Source organism: Engystomops pustulosus, chromosome 1, assembly GCF_040894005.1.
Source record: "Engystomops pustulosus chromosome 1, aEngPut4.maternal, whole genome shotgun sequence".
NCBI classification, from domain to species: Eukaryota; Metazoa; Chordata; class Amphibia; order Anura; family Leptodactylidae; genus Engystomops; species Engystomops pustulosus.
In genome coordinates this window covers 121336517-121357903 of record NC_092411.1, presented here as the reverse complement: position 1 = coordinate 121357903, position 21387 = coordinate 121336517, and the positions used below count along the sequence as shown (strand labels likewise).

At 40.9% G+C, this 21387-nt stretch overlaps 1 protein-coding gene across 2 annotated transcripts in view; it reads right to left on the bottom strand.

Moving 5' to 3' along the window:
* Positions 1–21387, bottom strand: part of JAK2 (Janus kinase 2) — a 134313-nt gene that overhangs the window by 73163 nt on the left and 39763 nt on the right. For both annotated transcript variants that reach the window (XM_072151912.1, XM_072151920.1), the window contains exon 3: positions 8291–8414. In XM_072151912.1, coding sequence (XP_072008013.1) covers positions 8291–8414 — 124 coding nt within the window. The remainder of the gene's footprint in view (positions 1–8290; positions 8415–21387) is intronic.

Genomic DNA, 21387 nt, shown 5'->3' with positions numbered 1-21387 from the left:
TTATTGGATCAAGTTAGTTCCATCTTTTAACAAATATCAATAAAAGTTATTTTTTAGTGACCAATGGGTTTATGTGTCCCAATTGGACAAATTTCCTTGATTTATAAGTTACACAACCACTCAATCTAATCTTTGGGTGGAAAATAATCATATTTAGCTATACGAGATCATAAGGAATTAATCTAAAAGTTGTAATCACGTCTCTGAAAAACACTTGCATTGTACCTTTAACCTTCTAGAGTGCAGTCGTTTTATTGTTAGACTCTCGTTATGGATTCCATTTACTGTGTAGCAGAGCAATTACAGATAGAATTTGCTTGCAAACAGTTACTGATGAATTGTGTAATTGAGTCAGACAAACCATAAGACCGACATTTGATAGTGATAAAGAAATTTCTGGTACATCTGTGGGAAAGAGACTGACTATGGATAGAAAACAGAAGTTGGAATTGTACAGCAACATTGTATGGTAAATATGGTAAGTTGTATTTATGAAGTTTCAAACCTAGATTTTTTATTTTTTTGGCAATGCAGTACAAAAGTAATATTCTAAACTGTTTTGGCACACTACAGAAAGTTACCCAAAATACCACTGTGGAAACAAGGCAACAAAATGTGTGAAATGATGGATTTGTATATGGCAATAAGCAATTAATTTTTCTACCAAATGCAGGAAAACAGATGATAGATTTACAGGTTAGCTAAAGTAATGTAAACCTGTGACAAGCCGAGATCCTTATCGAATGTTTGATGAAAGAAAGCTAGAGAAGGCTACACGGCCGTGAAGAGAGGCCAGCATTCCTTACTTTGCATTTGTACACATTTGCACAGGAGAGTTGGTAGAAAAGCGCTTGCTGTTCTGTGCCATTCACAAGATCCAGCTGACCTCTTTACTAACAAGCCTGAACAAGGTTCCTTTATTCATTTTAACAGAGCTCCCTTACATTCATATACAAAATATGATATCCAGTTATGAATACATCCTCAATGCTCAGCTTGTAAAAATGGCCACCGAGAATGTGTATCTGCAGAGCGCCAAGAGCTTATGTATTCATCCCCTCCCTGCATGTAAACAGTTTTACTTGACTGGCACCAAGTGCTTCTTCACAAAAAAAGGTTACAAACAGCCCTAAAACAGGGAACATGATGGGATTTCAAGGGGTTGTTTTCTACCAAAAATGTCTTTATTCCCTTTGAGTCCCACAAACTATAGCACACTACATTTCTAATCATGTTTCTGGTTTGCTGCCAATACATTTTCTGTACAATTATAAATACATGAAAGTATATGTACAGGGAATCAATTATAAAGGGGTTGTCAAGCCACACTTCAGGGTCACACTAAACAAACTAATGCAGTGCCACTTCTGTAGCAGCATGTCCCAAGTAGATATGGACAAGTGTATTGTTGTATGGGGGAATGATCATAAAATAAATAAAATAGGTCACACTCTTCTGTTTCTCACTTACACCCGGTAAGACATGTTCACACTTGTATTTATTATCAGTAAAAGAAGATGCCAACCGAAACCAAGCATTTATATTGACTATAATGGGGTGCATCTGGCCCGTGTTAGGAAAGGAGTTCCTGGCTAATGTGGGTCACCACTTTTCCCCCCCCCCACTGTATTTAAAATCTACATACAGGATTTGACATTCAGACAGTCTCCTACTTAAGACAACCCCTAGTTACAAATGGACCTCTGGATGCTGGTAATTTACTGTACTCTAGCCTTAAACCTTAAAAGGTGTCTGCAATTAAGCCTCATTGTTAATCCTGCTTCTTACGACAACACAACATTTTCAAAATCAAATTGTCAAAGAATCAAATAAAAAAAATTGGAGTTACAATTATAAAATATACCGTTCTGACTTGCATACAAATTCAACTTAAGAACAAGCCTACAGAACCTATCTTGCATGTAACCCGGGGACTGCCTGTATACAAAATTCTTCCATGTACTCACAATGTTATTGGTATTGCAAGGAACTTGCTTTTCTTCTCTTGCTTTCCCACCATGTTTGGCATCAAGTAGTGAATGTTTTTTTTTAACCTTAGAGCAGCATATGCAAATTTACTCTTACTAGTTAAGAGGGCGAAGAACAGCTTGATTTAGTCCTGCAGTCAGATCTGCCTGGAAGTTTGGGAGGGTATTAACCATGTCAATCAAACCTCAACAAGAGCAATGGCAGCATGACTAGCTGCTGCTGCCCTCAGTACTCATTTTATGATTTACAAATCTAACAGCTGCTTAGTGCATCAGAAGACATTTATTACATTTATTATTGGTTTCTGGCGGAAAAATTCTGACAGATTCCCTTTAAGGTACTTTTTTGTATAAACCCAGGTTGCACAACACTAGAAGCCAGTGGGAAGAACAAAAAAATATTCTAATTTCATTTCATAACGGGCTCCTTTTGCCTTTCCTAGATAGTTTTTTTTATGTTCTTTTTCCACCTCACTCACCTTAATGAGCCCAATCTGATCTATAACCGGATCTTCCATCACTATATTATCCTGGCAACCGCTTGATGCATCCTGCACTAACAGAGGTCACACACGACAACTGTGGTATCAATAGTCAGGCACAACACTAAAGTCCTTTCATGGGACCGCAGTTGACAATCTAAAAGAATAACTGTAAAGGTTTTTTTTTCCCACAAATCAATAGCTCTTGGGATATAAAACAACTTTGACATTATCTTTGTTACCTCTATTCAGTACACTTATTCTATTCATTTACACTTTGTTTCTTGGTCGGTTTCATGGGAGGGGAGGAGCTGCTGCTCCCTGGTCATAGGGGAGGAGGTCATGTGCCAGTGAATGTAGCAGAGATGGATGTGTCCCAGATCGTGAATTCAGATGTCTCCTGTTCTCAGGGCCGGCGCTATGGGTAGGCAAAGTGGGCAATTGCCCAGGGCCCCCTGAAAGAGGAGAATCCAGAGGGATCCAGAGATATTCAGGTTTAAAGTGAGAATATCAGGTGCCATTTTTATATGGAAAAATTACTCCCGACAGCAGTTTAACAGTTAATAGCTCCGTTTTCCTGACACTTAGAAACACACATTTAGATACATATAAAAGAGAAGACTCTTTTCTTTCATAGGAAAAAAGAAGTGAGGTTCTATGTGTCACAGAGCCAAAGATACAGCCCCCTGTAATGTGCCCCCACTCCAGATTTTTAGCCATCAGTCTACAGTACAGGGAGAATTTGCTGCACACAGGAGCTGCTGCACCTCACAGATAATGGAAATATTCACTTTACATGTTACTACATTCTGATAAGGAATAAAATCAACTAATGTTTATGTTTTTAACCCTCTCCTATCCAGAACTATCTAAGAACACACTTTCTCTCTTATTGCCTTTTTGTTCGTAATAGTTTTTTTTTTGCGAAAATTGACTGATACGACGATCATTCGATCCTCTTCACCTAATGTGCTGACACAATAACACCGCGACCCAGAACATGTCCATGTGTAACACCAAAAACACCCACATGTACTGGAATAAAGTTTTTATTTCACACCATCCTCCATTATTTACACCTATGTTATGAGGTTCTCACACAAATTCTTATTAGTGGAGGGTTCCGTTATTGTTCAGCTAATACATTGGCGCACGTCTAAACGGGACTTTCGTTATCTCATTAGAGGGGTTTATGGATGCATAGTTATTTAATTGGGCTAAAATTGTGTAAGGGAGCACACAATGATAGATCGGTGTGAAGCTCAGTGCAATTTTTTGCAAAAATTGTTTGGTGTCCCCTGTGGATTTAGTGTTCTCTTTGCTGCATATTTTGGTGAATATACACATGTGGGGTCTGTATGATCTCCTCACATCTTACGGTTTCAGGAAAGTATGTTTTCTTTATATAAGAATTCTGGATTTGTACATATTTTAGAGAAAATTTTGAATGTTAATTGCCAAATGCATCGCCTGGTTGTCTGCATTCAAAATTATATAAGTTTTATGGAGTCTTTACTTTTTATTCTGTTTTTTTGATATATTTTTCAGGTCTTGACAGTCTTAAAATTTCCAGCTGAAAAGCAGATATTTAGTTATTTCAGTTTTGGTGATATTATGATGATTTATTCATGGGAACATATAAATATGAGGCATTTGTGAACTGTACACATGTCCATCTACTACATTTAGGAGATGTGAAGGTAAATATTTTCTGTTTGGAGCACATTTTTTGCCATCAAAGTCAAATTTTAAGTATTTTTTATAAAATGTTTCAGTTTGAATCAAAATTGCATGAAGGCGCCCATGTCTATAAACTCTTTAATGCAATTTTGAAAATGGGGCAAGTGTCTGCTTTCAGAAAATATACAGGTTTGTTGGGTTTACTTTAATTCTTTTTGCTGTAATTTCAATTTTATTTTTAAACCTCAAAATTGTAAAAATAGCTTTGGTCAAGAACGCGATAAAATATCCAGAAATGCCAGGCGGTGAAAGGGTTAATACCCCTTGGTTGAATTCCTGGGTGAAGATGCTTATCATCTATCTCCTGTCTATATATCTATGTGTCTAGTTATCTATCGAATATATAATCTGACCATTTATATATCTTGCTTTTTCTCTATCTATTTTTCAATAAATCTTCTATTTCTCTTCTACTGTATTTATCTCTCATATCTATTTACTGTATATATCATCTACTTAATAATTCTGCATCTATAAATCTCTATCATCTTTCATATTTATCTTCTATCATAATAATCATAATGAATAATTCTTTATTTATAAAGCGCACACAGATTACGCACTGTGCTTGCCAGATCAGTCCCTGTCCCCAATGGGGCTCACAATCTATTTAACCCCTTAACGCTCTGCGCCGTAGCTCTACGGCGCAGAGGTATAAGGGATGTATGAGGAGGGCTCACGGGCTAGCACCGATTGCGGCTATTACCCTTTCAACGCCGGCGGCGGTGTTTAAAAGACGGCGGCGCACGGGCGCCGCCATATTTTTTACGATCCCCGCGCCCCCGAACGTCATCGGGGGGCGGCGATCGGTTGCCATGGTAGCCTTGGGTTTTCTTTTGACCCGAGACTATCTGGCATCTGCAGATTCGTTACAATGAGCCAGTGGCTCATTGTAATAAATGTGCTGCAAAAATGCAATATATTGCAATACAGAAGTATTGCAGTATATGGTAGGAGCGATCTGACTATCTAGGGTTAATGTACCCTAGATGGTCTAAGAAATAGTGAAAAAAAAAATTAAAAAAAAAGTTTAAAAAATTAAAAAAAATTAATAAAATATTAAAAGTTCAAATCACCCCCCTTTACCTAGAATGGATATAAAACATAATAAACAGTAAAAATCACAAACATATTAGGTATCGCCGCATCCCAAAATGCCAGATCTATCAAAATATAAAAACGGTTACGGGCGGCGGTGACCTCCGAGGCGGGAAATGGCGCCCAAATGTCCGAAATGCGACTTTTACACCTTTTTACATAACATAAAAAATGAAATAAAAAAATAATCAAAATGTCGCACAGACCTCAAAATGGTAGCAATGAAAACGTCGCCTCATTTCGCAAAAAATGACACCTCACACAGCTCCATGCGCCAAAGTATGAAAAAGTTATTAGCGTCAGAAAATGTCAAAAAATGTTTTTTCTTTTTTGTACACATTTGTTTAATTTTTGAAAATGTATTAAAACACAATAAAACCTATATAAATTTGGTATCACCGCGATCGCACCGAACCACAGAATAAAGTAGGTGTGTTATTTGGAGCGAAGAGTGAAAGTCGTAAAAACTGAGCCCACAAGAACGTGACGCACGTGCGTTTTTTTTTTAATTTTTCCACATTTGGAATTTTTTTTCAGCTTCACAGTACACGGCATGTTAAAATAAATAACATTACGGGAAAGTAAAATTTGTTACGCACAAAATAAGCCCTCACACAGGTCTGTACAAGTAAAAATGAAAAAGTTATGGATTTTTGAAGTTGGAGAGCGAGAAATGAGCGGAAAAACCCTGCGTCCTTAAGGGGTTAATCTACCAGTCATTTTTTGAAGTGTGGGAGGAAACCAAAGGACCCGGAGGAAACCCACGCAAATACAGAGAGAACATATAAACTCTATGCAGATGTTGACCAGCGAAATATATACAATTGAGGAGGTTGCTGGGCACTATCCACTTCTAACAGAATCCCGGTAGTAGACTGCCTTCCAATGGTACGTCCTAGTGTGGGGAGTCCCAGAAACGGACTAAACGGTGGTGCTCAGCTATAGGCAAAACAGTCCATAGAAGCTAAGTGGAGGAGGAAAAAGCGGCACTCACCGTAATGTGCAAAAAAAAAGTCCTTTATTATAGGTGCGAGGTACAGGGAAGCAGCGGGGCCTGGCGACGGGCCGTTTCGCGCTTTCTAGCGCTTTCTCAAACCGGTTTGAGAAAGCGCTAGTAAGCGCGAAATGGCCCGTCGCCAGGCCCCGCTGCTTCCCTGTACCTCGCACCTATAATAAAAGATGTTGACCAGCGCTGCAAGGCGGTAGTGCTAACCACTGAGCCATGGTGCTGCCCATCATCTCCCCATCATCTATCTCCTATAAAATTCGCCCATATTACAGGGTTTTTTTTACCATACTAAAGGGACCCTCTTACTGGCTGTGAATGGTCATAAAATAGTTTTATTTTGGGGCCCCACCTTTAGTTTCGCCCAGGGCCCCACTTTGTCTTGAATCGGCCCTGCCTGTTCCCTATCAGTCCCTCCATCCCAGTCTGTGAATCTACAGAACTTTCTCCGTCTCTCCTCTTAATGCAGCTCCCCTCCCCGACCTTGTCATCTGCTGTAACAGCTCTGTGTATATAAACTATTAACCCTTAGTGTTCATTCACACAGCACATGAATATACTGCATGTACTAATGATTTCTACCACTTATTACAAGTTCCCTGCTCCTCCATTTGATAGAAGCTGCCAGGCTGTCACCATTATACATCCTGTGTTTGCACTATGCGGTGTTCATTGGATTTACTTGTGGGTAACTAAATGGATTTAATGCTAAACTACTTTGAGAGAACACAATGCATCATGGAATATATCAACATTTCAGCTATAACTTACACATTAGAGCCACTTTTTCATATTTGGACACCAGTAAACTGATGTAAAGAGATACCTGCACTGTGTTCTCCACGGAGTTTAGCTTTCTATGGTTTTTTGGGTTTTTTTTGGTTAAAACATCTGTCCCTAACCAGCGGTCCTGTTTACACACTAATTTCTGGGTGGAGTAATTCTAAAGCTAAAAAAAACATGAATTTTTAAAAGGAAGGTAACTGCAGGGTTTAATTTCCCCTTTAAACAGAATTTCAAAACCACAAAAAATACACACAATATATGGCAGAAAGACAGACCAATAATATAACAGATACATTTTGTTTTCATTTATTTTGAAAGCCAGCCACATATGAAGAAAATGCTTACCGTATATAGAATTAAAGGGGTATTCCCATTACAGAAAATTAATGTAATTCTTTTATGATAAAAAGTTATAAAATTGTCAAATATACTTTCTGTATCAAATCCTTACAGTTTTTCAGATCTCTGCTTGCTGTCATTCTATGGATGTTAACTTCTAGTTGCAAGAAATCTGGCCATGGTCACACACGCTCATTATATCACTCGCCTCTGATTACTCTCGGTGATACTAATGAGCCGTGCACCTGTGTGACCATGGTCTATCGACTAGTAGTAACCATAGGAGCTTTCCGTAGAAGTACAACAAGCAGAGATCTAGAAATCTGTGAGGAATTGTACAGAAAGTATATTGGAAAATTGTATACATTTTTATCATAAAAACAATGACAATAACTTGCTGAAATGGGAATACCCCTTTAACCTATGACCAACACTATTTTTTAGAGCAGTAGTGAAGTCAGATAAGTCATCTCCATCTACTTGAGAAGACCTCTCCATCCTTCTACACTTGAGTGCCAGTCAGACATACATCTGTCAGCACTTATTTGCATATAAGTTTTACACAGGCCAATGTAAAGTACACGAGATGAAAAATTGTAACTTTTGTATCTACTGTTAACCTACTGGTTGTTACAAGATGGAGAAAGGAGGGATAGTTTGCCATAAAACTCTCCCTGTTCTCTTGCTATACTAATGGCTCTGTTCTGAAACGTTGGAGAAGGGGCAGCAGCTTCATAGATTTCATAAAATAAAGATTGTTTTTCGATTTTCCCACATATCCCCGGTGTGGGCCAAACATGTCTACCAAGGACAAAGGACAAAAGAAGGGGAGGGGGGGGGGGGGGACTCACCTCAGTCTGAATTTCACTGTTTGCCTGCTAGCCTCATCCACAATAAAGGTATGATTGGGTGGATACCATATTCTGTCAGCTTCATTCATCAAAGAAAACAGGGTATAATATACAGGAGTTACCCCTGGGAAGAAAAAAAGAAACAGGCACTTACAGTATACATTTACACAGTATTTACAACATTAGGATGATAAATTACTTTTTACCATGTTTAATATTATATGTCAGTATAGTTATCATACACATTAGTTGACTGAACACCTAAAGTGTATGAGATCCTTAAGACAGAAACAACTGTCTTAACCTCACAATGGAGAGATTATAGATTTTTCACATGGAAGGTCAATCACTAAAAACTACCTATCGGTAGGGAATGGCATCAATATCTGAAAACACGATTAGATGCCTTGACCGATTTTAACATTGGACACAAACAAACCAGCAGCTTCAGTGACGGGTGCCAGATGCCACCAGCTAATGAGCCAGCTGCTTCCAGCCTGCGTCTAATTTTTACTACAAATCTCTGCGGGCACCGGGTGTCCTCCCCTAACAATACACTATTATTAGGCCAACCCCTTTAATAAATATGGGTTATTAGACATGCATGCCAGTTTTTTGGTACATTTTGACAGATGTGAGAATTTGGCTTTTTTGATTTAAATCTCTACAATAGTAAACATATACAAGTACATTACAAAGTAACCTAAAAAATTACTATAAAAAGAAATTAACAAATTAATGGACATCTACCACCAGGATGAAGGATTGTAAAACAAGCACACTGGCATACTGGTGTGCGCATCCTCTGTCAGCATCTGCTCTTCTTTAAGCTTCTTATGCCCTTGTTTTTAAGAAATAAAGGTTTAAAATTTATTTAAAAAATTATGCCAATGGGCCGGAGGGGCTCCTGGCTCCATTGACATCTATGGAGCCTTAGTCCCTCAGGTTTATTTGCATAATTTTTAAAAAACTTTTTTTTTTTTTTTTCGTAAAACAAGGTCCTATATGAAGAGCAGATCCTGCCAGAGGGAGCAGTGTGCTTGGTTTACAATCCATCATCCTCGTAGTAGATGTCCTTTAAGTGTTGGCATTAACGGGAACCTACCACCACAATTCTACCTATAAAGGTAGAATGGGTGGTAGGTGGATGTATTGGACGTGAGGATAGCCCTTTTTAGAGCTAATCCTCACGTCCCCGCTATCTTTTTAAAACTTTAATACCCTAATATGTAAATGTTCTTAAGTGGCTACTGGGGTGTGGTGTAGCTGGACACTAGGCTACATGTTGCGGCTTCTCCATGTCCCAGGAGCCTCTTTTCTCCTCCTACCCGGACATCTTCAGCGTGCAGCTCCTCGTAGCGAGTTCTGAGCGTGCCGCTTGCAGCGCCGAAGATGTCAGGGTAGGAGGAGAAAAGAGGCTACTGGGGCGTGGAGTAGCCGCGACGTGTAGCTTCATGTCCGGCTACTCCACATCCAAATAGCCACTTTAGAACATTTACATATTAAGGTATTAAAGTTTTAAAAAGATAGCAGGGGCGTAAGGATTAGCTCTAAAAAGGGCCAACCTCACGTCCCATACATCCACCTACCACCCATTCTACCTTTATAGGTAGAATCGTGGTGGTAGGTTCTCTTTAAAGATTGTTAAAGAATGCCTCTTATTTTCTTAGTATGCATCCAAAAATATTCAGCAATGCAATAGATGGAAATGAAGGCCGCATACTAAGCAGGGTGGTGATCTTTTTGATTACATCAACAATTTACTCATTTTCATAAGGGTGGAAATGACTGGGAAGAGAATTTGCCACTACAATCTGATTCAATCAACTCATTCTTGTTAGGCAGAAGCATCAAAGCAAACCGGTTCTGTGTTGAAACCAACACAGGGTTACAGGGTTATTTATTATCAAGAAGACTGTTGCACAATTCCTGTCTTGACGCGCTCTTATTTTCTCTTTACAAAAATAGGTAAATAAAAACAAGGCCATTGTTTAATAGCCATTTGCTTTACACATACTTCCTTGTAGTGAAAAAGATGATAGGAGGAGGACTAATAATGAGAACAAATTGCTTGTAGATTAGGCAGAAGAGTCCAGACATCTAAATAATAGCTCAGCGCTGAAAGATGATGGAAAAGGGTATAGTGCTTCATAAAGTACAATGCAAATTAGGAATGTTGTTTCATGAAGACAGTTATGAAACATGTGATCCACAAATAGAAAATGCACGGGGCACTTCTATCAATCTGGATGGGTCAGAAGCTGCCAACATACATTTAGGTGGTGCTCAGTTCACCAGTCTGACATGAGCACAATAAATAAAAGAGAGCTGCGGCACTCGCCATGGAAGTGTTTATTCGAATAAATGACATAGGGCAGTGATGGCTAACCTATGGCACTGGTGCCAGAGGTGGCACTCAGAGTCCTTTCTATGGGCACTCAGGCCATCACCAGAGAGGACTCTAGGTATCTTCCTGCAGTCCCAGACAGCCCAGGACTTGCTGTGCACAGAGCAATTTTAAAGTGACAGCTGTACCTGGGACTATTTTCTGCTTTATTTGTGTCCTCAGGGTGCTGGTATCAATGAAAACTGTGACAGAGAAGGGAGTATAAATCACAAATTAAATTTCTGTGTTGGCACTTTGCGATAAATAAGCGGGTCTTTGTTGTAGTTTGGGCACTCAGTCTCTAAAAGGTTTGCCATCACTGACATAGGGGATGAAGGGGGGTGGGGTTCATAACCATGATACCCATGGGACGTTTCATGCCAGGTGTCGCTTTCTCAAGGAATAGACTGCGTGTGCGTACCACCCATATAGGTGTGAACATCATCATAGAGACATGCAACAAAGACATGATCCACCCCCTTAAAGGTAAGCCAAACGTGTCTTTCTTGCCCAGAGCAACCTATGGCTGCACAAAAGGGGAGTTTGCAATGTAAATTTTCTCTAGGTTTTCATCTAGACCAGTGATTCAAACCTTTTAGAGGCTGAGTGCCCAAACTACAACAAAGACCCGCTTATTTATCGCAAAGTGCCAAACTCCCTTCTCTGTCTCAGCTTTCATTCATATCAGCACCCTGATGACACCAATAAAGCAGAAAATAGCCCCAGGTAGAGTTGTCACTTTAAAATACCTCTGCACAGCAAGTCCTGGGCTGTCTGGGACTGCAGGAAGATACCTGGAGTCATCTCTGGTGATGGCCTGAGTGCCCACAGAAAGGGCTCTGAGTGCCACCTCTGGCACCAGTGCCATAGGTTAGCCATCACTGATCTAGACCATAATTTCCCTAGGTCTTTTGATCTCATTGATAGTTGAAAAGCTGAGTAACACCACAACACAGGTTAAAGAGAAAATCTACAGAGGGCTGTTATTCACCACACTGCAACCACAAGATGCCTGACAAAATCTGCATGGCAGTCCAATCGTTGCAGTTTGGTGAATAAAGACACTCCATGGATTTTCACTTTATCCTTTGTTGTCCTGCGGGTTTTACTACTACTTATAGGATTGTGCACCTTTTACAGTTTGGAGGGCAGCCTACTTTTTCCCTTCACTGCATCTTTTTATCTATTTATGCCCCCATCTACCCTTATTTCTCTCTGATGCCCCCCACTCCCTACTGTGCTCCCTATACGCCCTATATTATTTTTTTTCTCTTTGCTTTCTTTTAATGCCCTGTATAGGGGTAATCTTTTCATTGTTTTATTTGTTTATGGCATTGTAAATCAGCTCATAATATCAAAAATGCTCCCCATACATAATATATTGGAGACACCAATATGCCTGGCCGCCCAATGCCAGAGTGGCTTTGTCTCTCTACAAATTGCAGATACACATTCTTTTGTGGCAATTTCATACTCCACAATCAACTGCTGGTCACCCCTGAGCCAGGAGTCACATGTCAGGTTTCATCCTTTCCAGTTCTCCAATGGACTATAAATGTACCATACCATTTTGCTATCTAATGACAAGCTACAACACTGATATTTGTAACACAAGTATACTAGACAATCGTAGGATTTCCTTTGCTTCAATTTTAGTGATATTTCCGTAATATTCCTTATTTTAGTGATATGCCTTAGAATTGTATGAAAGTTCCTAACAATTCAATAACTGAATACACAGAGTACAATGCATAACAGTTTCCATAGAAACACAGCGTAGACAGCAAGGACCGTGGCATCAAGCCAGACCAGCAATATAACATATACCGAAGCTTCTAGCATCAACAACATCATGGAAACCAAATAGTTTATCACAAATACTAGAACCTTATTGTTTCTCACCACAGACCCCCTCTGAAGAATAAAAAAAGGAAAGACATCTGGATAACATTACACCATCCCCACCACTATAGCAACTTTAGACCTCTGACTGTTTATTACTGAAAGACCAGGTGACCTGGGTCATATGTCTCCCGCAAGTGTATGGTAATAGAGCCCAGGTGGTTACATGGATTCCAATGCCCTGCCCAGGTAACTAGAAATGAGAAGTGCTGTACAGTAAACCATCCAGGACTAAAAGGAAATGGACAATCCTAGGAGAAAGCTCAACACTTCAGTAAAATACAGGGCAAATTAGGACAAATGTCAGAAACCACTAAGCATGTGCTCCTTCAGCTTAGGGTGCGGTCACACGTTGCAGTTAAAACTCGATCGCCATCAGCTTTGAGGTGGTTTAGGTGCAGTTTTGTCAATTTAACATGTATAAGACATTAACTGAACAAGTGAATTTGATTTTGAAGGGGAAACCTACTCCACAAATGTCATTCACTCGTTCAGTACATGTCTTTCACCTGTTAAATTGACAAAACTGCACCTAAACCACCTCAAAGCTGATGGCGATTGAGTTTTAACTGCAACGTGTGACTGCATCCTTCCCTCCACTTCGCTAGAATAATTCAGGCAATTGGCTCCCAAAACATCACCCATAAAAAAAGGTGACCAGAGCTTGAACTACGCTTTTAACGATTGGGTTTATTTTTCAGGAAACATGGGTCTATTTTTGTGGGTCAATTCGTCTCTCTGTGTAAGGGATGAGATTATTTGCATAAGGAAACATATGCACATATGCATGCACACACATCACCATTGCTGATACAACCCTAAGCCCAATAGTTTTATTTGTATTATCATTATATTCAGAAGAAGCACATAAAATCCTTTTCTTTTATTTATGAAAATTATCAGCAGAGGCTACTGGGGTGTGGAGTGGGAGCCAAGGCTAATCCATGCCCCCGTAGGCTGTGTCAATCCCCCGCCTAGCAGAGAGTCTACAGTGTTCTCCATCCAGTAGCTGTGTGCCCTCGTCTGTTAAGACAGGCATCTTCACATGTGATCTGCTAAGACAGTCTATGCCGCGACGCTATGTGTATATGCGTTCTGCATACACAGTCTAGGCAGAGCGCATGTGCACAGCTGCACAACCTAAGCTCTCCAGCTGAATTTATTGGTTATATAGTACAGCATGAATAATTATTTGGCTACATGCATTTGGCCTGTTATTTCATATGCGTAGATATACGCGAGGAAAACCCATGATTTACTGAATGTAAACATATATGTATATATGGATGGAACAGATATACTAGAAATGTGCATTAAATTGCATAAACAATCATTTATATCCAGCCAATAACAAAAGCATCTCACTGCATGTATTAGAAAAGGACATCATGGAATAGAGAGAGGTGACAGCACACAAGTATTGTATCCATCCACATATCCAACAGATAAAAGGGAACTTACCCAAGGCTACTGCACCACACAATAAGATACCATAGATTATATGCAAAGTTAATTACATCAGGTCATCAGGGGGAACATCAGACTGCAATATATGATGAACAGCACCATATTACGGAGAGGCTACAACTCAGTAACACAGAAGGGTGTCATCATCCATCCACGGAACCCACACTTTTTCTAATTTTTTTAGTAAACTTTCTCAAGTCTAATAATTGAGTTCATTCTTGAAATAAATTCTTCAATACTTGGCGTTTGTTATTTGTCCACTTCTCCAAGAAGCTCCAATATGCATAGTTTAGGAGAAGCTGCTAGGTTAATATCATGTATCTTGAGCATCGGTGCCAAAACTTCCTTCCAATACAAACCACACCATATGCATTAAAGGAAACCTACCATCACGGATCTACCTTATTAGGTTGTTTGGTAGGTTGCTGCTATAACCATTAGTCCCATAGTATTTTTTTAATAATCATTAAATTCAGTAGAAGCACCCATAATTCTCGATCTTTTATTATTGAAAATTAGCGGCAGAGCTCACTGGGCCGTGGAGTGGCCTCTCTGTGAAGCGGAGCAAAGACTACTCCTCGCCCCAGTAGCCTGTATCGATCAGACATACCAATGCGTGTTCATCGCGCTCCTTTCAGTAGCTGCTGAATTTAATGATTATTTTTAAAAATATACAGTATAATAGCGCTTACTTATAGCAACAACCTACAATAGGATCTACCTTATTAGGTAGATCACTGATATTAGGTTTCCTTTAAATAAGCCTTGTCAATCCCACACTTAAAGCATATAAAATTATCACTTGACTTTGTGGAGCCAGCTGGGAGTTCTACTACTATTCTTTCTTAAGAGAGGGGAAGTGGGCAGAGACTAATATCTGCCCGTCTATGCCCTCAGGCTGAGGCTAGTTAGCTTGCCCAAAGATCCCATGATGCCTTGTGTTCTCTCTTACAGTAATTTAGCATTAAATCAATTTAGTTTCCCACAAGTAAATCCACTGAACACTGCACAGGGCACATACAGGATATACATGGTGACTCCCCTGGAAGCTTCCAGCACATGGAGGAGCAGGGAACATGGAACAAGTAGAAGAAATCATAAGTATGTGAAGTCTATAGCCTGTGCTGTGTGAGCACTAAGGGTTAATGGCTTAACTACACAGAGCTGATACTGACGATAAAAAAGTGGAGAAAGGGAGCAGCATATGGAGAGGAGAGAGGCAGAGAAAGTTCTGTAGAATCACATAAATATTGATAGATGATGCTGGAGTGCAAACTCAGTTTGTAGTCTCTCAAACAATTTTACCGTATTATCCTGATATAGTTGTGCCATAGTATGAATACCAGCTGACTCCCATCTGTCACAATCTGTCAAGCCCTGGAATTCTGCCAGGTTAAGATTACACCAAAATGGTGCAAATCTTTTACATCTGTCTACTTTTACATCTGTAGACTTAATTTATTTTGTTGACTCGCCAAAAAGTATAGCCATGGGTTAGGTAACACCAATCCTCTTCGATCCTTATCCTACTGTAAAGTTTCGAGCTGAATTCTAGTGCTTTTTTTTCCTGCCATTGCAGGGAGCAGAATAGCCATTGTATGTGTTTAAATACAGTTACTGGTACCCAAATTGGAGAGTTCTGTAAAATGTATAAAAACTGGGGCAGCAGCATGAATGATAACTGCCAAGGGGAGTTTGCACCATGCTTCCACTTTAAGCCAAATGTAAGGATATGTAGTCCGTGGCCTGCACAGACTCCAGTGCATTATTTAAAGGTAGCCGACTATAGCAGCAGTAGCTGCATCAGGAAGCGAGTCAAGGGCATGAGGACAGATGAGTTACAATTAATGGAGAGCCCTGAATAAAGGCCAAACTGTATAAGATGATCCATAAGGCATCCTGAGGCATAGAGCTAGGGTTATCCCTCAATAAAGGATGTCAACGGTGTATAAGGCCACACACTCCTCCAGACAGCTGTACTTGAATCCCACAATGGAATCTAATGCCCTCATAAGGAAGGCCAGAGGCTCAATTGCCAGTGCAAAGAGGAACAGCGACACCAAAACATCATTACTTTTAGCTGGGAGGGGAGGAACAGGGTGCCGTATTCCCCCATATTTGCAAAGGGTCCCGAGGTATCCTTACCACGGAGGGTGGAAAATGTGATGTGAAACGAGCCTAAAAGGGACTTTTGGTAACACGAACCCGACTAATATACTTTAGGGAAGATTTATCAAAAATGTCAAAAGGTAAAGTCAGACTAGACAAGTCTCATACTACACCAGATTTATCAAAGTGCCCAATGATGGTTTACAAATCTGGCATGGTTTAAAGGGAACCTGTCACCAGGAGATCCATTTTTAGCACTCCCCCACTCCCCACAGAGCATAGTACATATGCTACCAAAGTGTTTTTGTATTAAAAATTGGTTTTACAGTAAAAAAGATATGTTATATTGTACCTTTGATTAGCATCTGCTGTGTGACTAGGCAGTTGCCAAATGGGAGGGTCTGGAAAGGAGTAGTCCCCCCCCCCCACCCTTTGGGAACAGCTTCTCCATGTGACCTTTTCAAATATATGAAAATACCCATCACTGGGCTTAGCAACGCCCCCTGCTCCTCGACAGCCAATCCCGAGTGTGGGGAGTTATTCATATATTTGAAAAGGACACATGTTTCCCAAAGGTGGGGGGGAACTGCTCCTTTCCAGCCCCTCCCATTGGGCTACTGCCTAGTCACACAGCAGATGCTAATGAAAGGTACAATATAACATATCTTTTTTTCTGTAAAACCAATTTTTTTTATACAAAAACACTTTGGCAGTGTATGTACTATGCTCTGTGAGGACTGGGGGAGTGCTAAACGTGGGTCTCCTGGTGACAGGTTCCCTTTAAGCCTGTCTAGTCATACTTCTAGATGACCATGCCTTTGTGACACTAGTACACATACATATTTGTGACGCATATACAAATGTCTTAAAACAGTCCAATACCCTTGATAAAGGTGTTACCAGGGGCGTTGCTAGGGTGGTAAAAGATCTGGGGCACGGGCCACAATGCATGTGTATCCCACTTTCAGTAATGCCCACTCCTGTACATAACCCTCTCACATTTGCCAATAACAATCTTACTGAGGGTATATACAGCTACAGAAACACAGGAGAAATCCCTACTTGTAACATACAGTGACTGCTGGTGACATGTCCACTTCACTATTAGACATCACCAGGTCTCCTTCCTGTGGAGTTCACCACACAGACATCTTATGTTCTTCATTGTCCCAATATCTTGGTTCTCTCAAGGCGCGTTCACATGTTGCAGTTAAAAATGCATCACAATCAGTTTTGAGGTGGTTTTAGGTGCAGTTTTGTATGGGTGATGGCACACGTGGAGTTTTGAATGCGTTTTTGGCCAGTTTTTAAGCAGTTCTTCAAAAACTGCATGCGTTAAAAACTAGTCAAACCTGTCAAAAGCAGAGGTGTTTTCAAAAACTTTATGCCTTTTTCAAAAACGCATGCGGTTTTTTAACAGAGTACTTAAAAACGTACCAAAACCAGGTTCAAAAAACGTCACTTGTGGCATCACCCTAAGGCTATATTCACACTGCCGTTGCCCGTCCGTACCGTACTGTAGCGGGCAACGGCAGTGCACGGGGAGAGGAGGAGGAGGAGGTGAGCGCAGCTCACCCCCGCCCCTCTCCATAGAGATACATGGCGCACGGCGCCGTATTACGGGAAAAGATAGGACAGGTCCTATCTTTTTCCCAGGTACGGAGCGGTACGGTGCCGCACGTGTGCTGCACCGTACCGCTCCAGTAGGGTGCCGTGTGCCCATTGCCGTCTATGGAGGACGTATATCGGCCGTATATATACGTCGGCCGTATATACGTCCTCCATATGGTAGTGTGAATGTAGCCTGAAGGCAGGTTTCCCTTCAAACTCAAATTCACCCATTCAATCAGGTCTTTCACCTGTTAAATAAACAAAACTGAAGGTAAAACCACCTTGAAGCTGATTGTAACTGCAACGTGTGAACACACCCTGACAGTGTTATCTTGCTGCTGCCCTAACACTCTCCCAAAATATTGTAAGGGTGATGCCACACATGGCGTTTTGAACCTGGTTTTGGTCCGTTTTTGAGCAGTCCGTTAAAAAATGCATGCGTTTTTTGAAAACGCATCTGTTTTTGACAGGTTTTACAAATTATGTTAATTAAAACCGGTCAAAAACGGATGCGGTTTTTAACGCACTGCTTAAAAACGGACCAAAAACGGGTTCAAAACGCCATGTGTGGCATCACCCTAAGGGTGAAGACACACATGGCGTTTTTGGGCCGTTTTTACTAAGTGCGTTTTCAGATCGTTAAAAACGCATGCGTTAAAAAACGCATACGTTTTTAAAAAACGCATGCGTTTTTTGAAAACGCATCCGTTTTTCCGAAATTGCGCAATGAAAAACGGACAAAAACGCACGCGGTTTTTAAAAACGGATGCGTTTTTTAACGCATGCGTTTTTAACGATCTGAAAACGCACTTAGTAAAAACGGCCCAAAAACGGCCCAAAAACGCCATGTGTGTCTTCACCCTAAGGCTGCGCTCACACGTTTGCATCTAAACAAAATACAAGACACCAGGCACTCGTTATTCATAACATAACGATCACTGGAAACTGATTTGTGAGCAAACCTATTGCCATGTGTGAACACACCCCAAGAAACGATTCCCCCCTGTTGTGTGCCCCACACACAGATTCCCCCCTGTTGTGTGCCCCCTATGTTCTCCCTCTCACCTCACTTGTGCAGCTCTGTGCACTGCTTCCCCCTGCAGATCATGTGATCGTGACATCACAGGTCGTGCAAAGGAAGCAGTGTACACTGTGCACTGTGCAGCTTCTCATCACGATCTATGTCCAGAGGACACGGATTGTGATAAGAGAGGGAAGGATGCCTGGGCAGCGGGACAAATTTCCTGCTGACCCAGGGAGATCCGGGGCACCAGTCAAAAGATCCGTAGCAACAAGCTCTGGGTTCAGCTCCAAGGAGTTTTGTCTCCTGGCCCACCGATTTCTCTCTTTGTCTAAACATTCCCCATTAACATCACCTTACTAGAATTGACATCCACTTACTAGTCGTTAGTAGAAAAATAGAAGTTCTATAGGAGCCATGCGACTAGTTGAATGCAATAGTTCTGACAGATAACCCCAATTTTCCCCCAGGTAATTTGTCAGAATTTCTTGCCCTCTTACTTTCAGTTTGTTCCTGCTTGTATCCTCTTTTACAGTATACTACAAAGTTATGAACTGTGCGCCAATCTCAGATCGAACCTGGTATGAATACATTGAAAAGCCCCATTTTATACCTCCTATAAAACATGCTTACATCTCCACCGTTAGGTCACCCCCTTTGAGAAATTGTGCACAGTCGCCACAGAGTCAGTCTCTGTAATCCAAGCTCTATTCTTGGACCTTTTGTTGAGGACAGAATCTCAGGGACAAGTTTATACAGAGTCACCTGGGCCTGAAATACATTGATATGTGACATGTTTGCAGTGTTATAGTAATTATATTGTTTTACATAAGGGGCAGTACTATAGTTATTATAGTTATATTCTTGTACATCGGGGCAGTATTATAATAGTTATATTCTTGAACATGGTTTGGGGTCACTGCAACATTAGGAACTGTACTGCAGGGTCACAGCAGTAGAAACGTTGAGAACCACTGCCTTAACACAATGAAGTGTGGAAAGAGGGGTTCATTTTTGTTCCTTCTATCCAGAGGTTGCGATAACGCCTCTACGCGCGTCTATGATGCATGTAGAGGCTGATTTACGCCGGTGACAGCGCCGGCTGCGATCCTGCAAAAGAGGAAAATATACTGATCGTATTGCTGAGTGGCTGGAGACAGGATAGGGAGGGACTTCCTGCTCACCGTCCGAGTCTCTCCCAGGTGGGGCCAAAAGACAGGTGAGGGATGGAGGAGCCGAGTGAGGGGGTGGGGCCGAGCGATTGGTAGGACGCGATATTTGTTGCCAGGGCTGTGCTCCTGATCTGTCCCTTCCAATCAGTGTGCGATCTGTGTACTGTCTATGTGACAGCCCAATCGTGTACTGTGATAGGGGGCGATTATTATCAGTCCCCTGTCACAGCAGCCCCTGTATACAGTGAGAGGCATGCTGGGAGGGTGCTATTTGCATTCTCTCTGCATACAGATCACTGATGACAGTGATCCGATGGGCTCTTACCATTAGATCACTGTTATCTGTGATCTATATTTGAGTAAAGCAAGGAACACATATTATTTGTTCCTTCCTAAATGTGCCCCTGTAAAAAACAATTGTAAATTAAAAAAAAAAAAAGAGTTATGTTCCCAAAGCCCAGAAAATAAATTAAATAAAGCCCCAGGTTGGTCTGGCGTCAGCCATAGTCCGCTCTATAGATTGAAATTTCTGATGCGACAATAAGGCTGCATTCACACAAACGTATGCCCGCCAGGCCATAGATGGGCAGGCATGTGTTAGGCGCAATGGAGAGGAGAAGGGGATGACCCCACCCCCCTCCTTTGAAATGTATTTCGTCCGGGAATGATCGGACGTGTCTTTTTCCCGTGTACGGAGGGGTATCGCTTTGTGCGGTCATTGCTATCTATTCTTGACGTATGTACGGCCGCAAGCTTGTGGGCGTATATATGTCCCCCATATGGTAGTGAGAATGCAGCCTAAGGGTGAGGTCACATGTGGCGTTATTACATGCATTTTCAAACGCATCACAACAGCTGAGAAAAGGAGATCTGCCTAATTACATTGCTGTCAACATTTCGTTTACAAAATGCATGCAATAAAATTGCGTTGACGCATGTGTTTTGGTAACACAAGGTTGACAGTAATGTAATTAGGCAAATCTCCTCTTCTCAGCCGTTCTGATGCGTTTGAAAACACCATGTGTGAACACACCATAAAAAGCTTGTGCACTACTTGTTTAATACATGCTGTAATGTTACTATAATTCCTAACTTGCTATTTGAAAGCACATTCACACAATGCGCTGTGTCACATTTTTTGATGCGTTTTTGACTCATTCCGTTTTTTTCCCCCCCTTTATTTATCCTTTTCAAATACAAATATATCCACAAAGAAAGAAACAAAACATAACAAACCAAGTATTACATACATAACATGCAGTTTGACCTAGCAACATACACTCACCGGCCACTTTATTAGGTACACCTGTCCAACTGCTCGTTAACACTTAATTTCTAATCAGCCAATCACATGGCGGCAACTCAGTGCATTTAGGCATGTAGACATGGTCAAGACAATCTCCTGCAGTTCAAACCGAGCATCAGTATG